The 6,589-nt window shown below is 32.9% G+C and overlaps 2 protein-coding genes across 2 annotated transcripts in view; one reads left to right on the forward strand and one right to left on the reverse strand.

Moving 5' to 3' along the window:
• Positions 1-732: 732 nt before the first annotated feature.
• LOC114946424 (cytochrome P450 6a2-like) lies at positions 733-2,476 on the reverse strand. The gene has a single exon (XM_029322900.2). It carries the CDS (start codon positions 2,371-2,373, stop codon positions 865-867), a length of 1,509 nt encoding a protein of 502 aa, XP_029178733.2. The 5' UTR covers positions 2,374-2,476; the 3' UTR covers positions 733-864.
• Positions 2,477-3,901: 1,425 nt separating this feature from the next.
• Positions 3,902-6,589, forward strand: part of LOC114946391 (cytochrome P450 9e2-like) — a 29,290-nt gene continuing 26,602 nt past the window's right edge. Inside the window, exon 1 of the mRNA XM_085489814.1 lies at positions 3,902-5,485. Within this exon, the coding sequence (XP_085345940.1) occupies positions 3,983-5,485 (1,503 nt within the window). The 5' untranslated portion in view covers positions 3,902-3,982. The remainder of the gene's footprint in view (positions 5,486-6,589) is intronic.

Here is a 6,589-nt window from a genome sequence, read left to right on the forward strand (position 1 = left end):
AATAATAACCAGCATTTGCACTACTCATACTCGGTTTAATCTTTTATGTAGGATAGCATAAAGGCTCTCTCGGATGATGACGATTGAAATAGGCGGACTGATGTAGCTTTAAACACGTGTCATCTGCGACTAAACTTTAGAGAGGAGAATCACCGACGAGCACACTGATAGCGTCAATTAGTCGATGAGTAGGTAACTACACAGATAAATAATAATAAAATAGCTCGCTCTAATAATAATAAAATAACTCGCTCTAATCATTCTCAGTAGTTTTATTAAATTTTACGAAATATTGTGTAGATATTTTTTTATAATTGTATAAAATAAATATATGAATTAGTTGTAGCCATTAATTATAAGAAAGAAATTTATTAAAATATTTTTGCTGTGACTGCTTCGTGTTAAGAATAAACTCATTGTTAGAAAAATTTTCTAACAATGATTAAGTCAAATAAATGAAAAGTAAATTTTATGTACATATATCAAGTAATAATATTTCAATGTATACTAATTTTAATTTTTTTTTATTTAACATATATATTATAAAATTATTTGTGTTTTTATTATATTGTTTTAGTACGATATGACAAAAAATGTCACGCGGAATTTGATTGTCGAGATTTTCCCAAACGTGTTCACGAGATCAGGATTTGAGAAAGGTAAGAATTTGTTTGATTAATATGTAATCAAATTAATATTTATTGCAACAAGAGTATGAAAAAGAATACCATATAACGGATATAAATGCGATTTATTATGTGATTTTGCATATGTACATCAATCGTGTGATGTTATTTTTACAACTATACACATTATAAATATAAAAGTCCTAGTTATAATTCTGATACAGCTTAAAGAGTTTTTTTAAAGCTGTTGAAGATAAACCCACACACCACCTTCCGGTGTTGCTAAGATGGTCCCGGGAACCATTTTTAAAGGTACTTGTGTCCTCGGAGAAAGTTCCAGGCGATATTTTCTCAGAATTGCAGCGAGACCCGCCTTTATTTGTAATAAAGCCATTCTCATTCCCGGGCAAATTCGCGGACCTTCACCGAAGGGAAGAAAAGTGAATTTCTCGATACTGTGTTTCTTTTCCGGACTAAATCTTTCGGGATCGAATATTTCAGGATCTTTCCAATAACGAGGATCTTTATGCAGACCGTTAACAGGTATTAGAATATTTGTATCAGGCTCCACGTGACAGACAAGTCCATCAGATCCTTTCAACTCAAATTTCTCCGTACATAGTTTAGTCATGAATCCTGCTACCGGTAGGGTCCTCTGCGACTCATTCAAAACTTGATCCATATACGTCATTTCCTTTAAGCCCTCGTAAGTAACCACACCATCGTACTTATCGAGTACAGTGATTACTTCCTCGCGTAATTTCTCCTGTACTTTTGGATAACTGGCCAAATGAAAGGCAACAAAACTCATAACAGAACTAGAGGTTTCGAAGCCATCGATGACGAACGACATCGCTTGAGATGCAAGTATCTCAAGATCGAATTTATCTTTCTCAGTTCGCTCTAATTCAGCCATTAAATGAAGAAAGTCGTTTCTAGGTATGCCATCCTTTCGTCGTTGCTCCATAAGGTCCGCGACTAATGTTCTGAAGAAACGATCAATGTGCTTTGGAATAAAACTCATCCTCAAGATTTTATTTAACGACGGGACGAGGAACGTTAAAGCCAACATAAGCGCATTCCTTCCAGTAGGCTCCAAAATGGTTCGACCGGTTGCTCGGAAGGATTCAGTTTCTTTCTCGTCATCGAAGCAAAGTCCGTCCACGCCAAAGCCAGCAGCGGCTACTACTTGCGCGGTATACCTGGAGCACAAGTCCTTCAGTTCTATCTCCAATTTACCGTCTTTATTCATCTTGTTATTCACATAATTTTCGAGTGTCACGCATACTGATTTGACGCTCTCGAGCAGGATTTTCAGTCGCATACTGGAAAACGCATAAGAAAAACGCTTTCTGCCGACCACCCATTTGTCGCCAGTAGTGTTAAATGGATTATGTGCTAGGAGAGGATCCAAGGCTGGATCAATAGCAATGGCGTTTTTGGAGAAGCTCGCGAAATTCGTCTGCAACACTGTCTTTACCAGTTCCGGTTCGATGATTACCAACGCCGGTGATGTGAAATTATAGAATCCGACCACGCTACGATTCATGTGGTCTTTATAAAATTTGAGCAAACATTCCGGCAGCGTCTTTTTCATACATATCACCCACAACATGTGACCGATTCCCGGTAGAGCTCCGTCCGCGCATGGAACTCCACGTTTTTGCCAGTATTTATTTTTTTGTGCCAAGAAAAAATAAAAAGCTGCAAGTGCTCCGATGATCAAAGATAGTAGCACGATGGCCATTTTGTCTTTCTTGTGTGATACTAGTTAGAATACTGTAGTAACTACTACTGAATCGCGCAGAGTGATGTAGCCTTGACTACGTATTAACTACAACTGATTGTTACAGCAGATTTACTGTAGGGTGAGCATGAGTTGATCGCGTGCATGAACGAGAGAAAGATAACAAATAATAAAATTAACATTGATGATTTTTGGTAGAATTCAAATACACTTTCTTATAATAAAATATCAGTCATGTTTTCTCACAATTATATATAATTAAATATTTAATTTTGCTAAGTAAAGGAAATAATTTGTTACTCAATTTTACAACAATAATTATATAGAAAAGTAATTAATATAAATTAAATAATTATTTTATATAAATGGAATTTTATTTTTAAAAATATGTTGCACACTTTGTTATTCAAGCGCCATATATTTTACGTTTGATACAACTTGCAGATTCGTTATCAAGATAATAATTATCACGGCGTGAAAGAGCATCATTTAACTTTTTTAAGAAGTGACCTTAACTTTATCTAATAAAAAAATAGATTGCTATATCTGTTATCACTATTGGATGCAATAACATAACTTTAACTGCGTAAATTAATAATACATGCAACGAAAGAGAGACTTCATGCGACAATTCATCAAATATGCAATCAACATCATGCATGTCTTTAACTTGACATACAATATAATCTAGGTATTATAGGATGTACTATAGGTCACTTTTTTTATTGAATAATAGCCAGCATTCGCTCTACTCAAATAATCGTTTTGACTTTTTATGCAGGATGGCCGAAGGAAATATTTCAATGTCAATATCAATGAGAACTATTAATATTAGTTGACCTTTGCCTCTACCCCACTCTCTCTTTCTCTCTCCTTCCACGTATTTTATTAATGTAAATTTCATTTTGTAAATATTATTTTGTTATTATGCATAGATTTATTATTTTTTTATATTATTGTCTATACATAAATATAAATCACATTTTAAGAACAAAAAATTATAATTAGAAATTTGACTCTTGACAATTTGCCAATAGAATTAGTCATTGATTAAATTAATGAGTGATTTGATCAATTTGAGTTTTAAAATTAATATCAATAAATTTTATCAATAAGGAAGAATAATATATATATATATATATATATATATATATATATATATTTATTTATTTATTTATAATATATAGAATTAATATTTTATAAAGAACAATGTTAGTAAAACTATACGAATTACATTTTTAAATACGCAATATATGTATAATCCCAGCAAACACCAAGTAACTATTACATAACTGTTAATTATAATTTCCCACACTCAACAATGTAAATGCAATATAACACGTGTTATATAATATAATTGTTACTTGGTATTTGTCGGGATATTATATCTATAATTTTTGTTAATGTATGTTACATAAGATTAAAATACAGCTATATTGTCATGCTCTATCATTGAGCTCGCTTATTGGTTGGTATATTATACATGCGTCATGCGTTGGACTATGCCTATATTTTTAAAAGAAGTAGTCATAGCGGACGGAGAACTTGCTCTATCATTCAGTAGCATTAGTTGTGTCCGCTCGTTCAGTATCTTCCACAAAAAGCAGAAATGGCTATCGTGCTAATATCTTTGATTTTGATAACATTGGTGGTTCTCTATTTTTACTTGACAAAGAACTATAACTATTGGCAAAAGCACAAAATACCTTGCGCAGATGGCATTTTACCTGGAGTCGGCCACTTCTGGGACCTCATCACCATGAAACTCTCTTTCTCCGAGTGTTGTCGCAAGATCTACAAAGATAATCGAAATCATAGTATGGTAGGAATCTACAACTTCAGATCACCAGCGTTGATGGTCCTCGAACCGGAGCTAGTAAAGACGGTGATGCAAACAAGTTTTTCGAACTTCCACGAAAACGGCCTTAAGGTTGATCCTGAATTGGATCCTCTTGTATCAAACAATCCATTCTTTAGTAGCGGCGAGAAATGGGCAACTGGCAGGAAGCGTTTGACTTACGCATTTTCCAGCATGCGACTAAAAATTCTGCTCGAGAGCGTTAAGCAAGTATGCCAGCAGTTCGAAGATTACTTGAATAGAAAATTAAGCAATGTCGGAAAGATCGAATTGGAACTGAAGGATATGTTCGCCAGATTCACCGCACAAGTTGTGACTGGCGCTGGTTTTGGCATAGACGGATTGAGCTTTAACAAGGAGAAAGAGAAAGAATCTTTTTATACAATGGGCAAGTCTTTTCTCCAACCGACTGGTGTGAACAATATTATCGTTACGCTTGTTTTTTTCTTGCCGTCGTTGGGTAAAATTTTTAGGCTGTCTTTATTACCAAAGAAAGTTGATCGTTTCTTTAGAACGATAATCGCAGATGTTATGGAACAAAGAAGAACAGAGAATATACCTAGAAACGACTTTCTTCAGTTGATGGCTGAACTGGAACGGGTGGAGGGTACTAAGATTGATTTAGAAATTCTTACATCTCATGCAGTTTCGTTTTTTCTTGACGGTTATGAAACCTCTAGTATAACTTTGAGCTTTGTTGGTTTTCAATTAGCTAGTCATCCAGATGTGCAGGAAAAATTACGCAATGAAGTAATATCTGTGCTTGACAAGTATGATGGCGTGATTACTTATGAAGCTTTAAAAGAGATGACGTACATGGATCAAGTCATGAGCGAATCACAGAGATGCGTCCCTGCAGTGGGATTTCTGACCAAGATTTGTACAGAAGCAACTGAACTCAGAGGATCTGATGGACTCACCTGTCACGTTGAACGTGGAATGCAAATTCTGATACCCGTTCACGGCCTCCACGAAGATCCTCGGTATTGGGAGCGTCCCGAAGTATTTGATCCCGAAAGATTTGGCCCAGACAGGAAACACAGCATCGAAAGATTCGCTTTTCTTCCCTTCGGCGAAGGTCCGCGAATCTGCGTAGGGATGAGAATGGCTCAGTTACAAATGAAAGCGTGTTTGGCTACATTCCTAAGGAAATATAGTCTTGAACTTTCTCCGAAAACTCGTACACCCTTGAAGATGGATGCTTCTTATTTTTTGTCTGCCCCAGAAGGTGGTTTTTGGGTTTACATTCGGCCGGTATATTAAGTTTTTTAGTTTGTTGTAATGCTTTAGAAATGTTTCTTTTTTATTTTTCTGTATATATAATTATATGAATTATGATAATTTTTAGAGTTTTTTACGTTATCTGATGGCAAAATATTTGTGTAGATGTATTATGTATACATGTATATTATTGCTTTTATTTAGAGTACATATATTTTATTTTAATATTAAATAATGTTGAAAAGAAGAGAATAATTTAACATTTTCAATAAGATTTGTTAATGCTGATATTAAATTAATTAATTGTATAATTCCACAATATCATTAATCAATATTATATATTATACAATAATGTCACATGACTGTGCGATTTCTAATTTGCTCTTTTACATGACAAATAAAGAATAGCATATTTTTTAAAATAAATGAGTTATCTGCGTGGAAATCAGTAATTGAATTATATATTTTTTATGGGTTTTAAAAATGTGTCTAATAATGTAGAGAGAATGTTAAATGTATATCATATACATATATAAATATCATATAAATATCATATAAATATATTTAATAATGTGATTAGCTTTTTCATATAAAATATAATTATTACTCTAGTATGCAGTCTACATGCTTTATTAAAAAATAAATATCTTGACATATAATTAGGCTGCTTATATTTAATGAATTGTATAATTAGTTGACGAGTCATCTATATTGATTAATCATTAATCGTCGGTTATTATTAACTATGAATAATACATGACACAAAGAAAAGTAATATCGATATTTTTTTTTGTTTTTTTGTAGATTGTATTTTAATTTGACGAATGAAAGATATAACTTAGCGAGACGCTACCGCGTCTCCTGATTTAAGTGACATTTATCTTTATATTTTAAAAACTACATTTTTTGCATTTTATATATTATATAGTATTATTATTTGTTAAATGTACTTCTACATTTTATATACATACACATCGTAAGCGCATTACTCTTTTTTCAAAATTTTTATATGTATGTATTTATGTTCTTAGTTTTATTGAAATTAAGTTTATATATATATCGTATAGATTATTTTATATAGTGTCATACAGAGAGTATACGCGTTGAATAACGTATATGTATATATAAATGATAAGA

This window comes from Nylanderia fulva, unplaced genomic scaffold (genome assembly GCF_048542155.1).
Source record: "Nylanderia fulva isolate GAGA-0341 unplaced genomic scaffold, ASM4854215v1 Scaffold9, whole genome shotgun sequence".
Classification (NCBI taxonomy): Eukaryota; Metazoa; Arthropoda; class Insecta; order Hymenoptera; family Formicidae; genus Nylanderia; species Nylanderia fulva.

Excerpts from the sequence above, each read along its gene's own strand:
- LOC114946424 (XM_029322900.2), bottom strand. The coding sequence starts at position 2,373 with ATGGCCATCGTGCTACTATCTTTGATCATCGGAGCACTTGCAGCTTTT.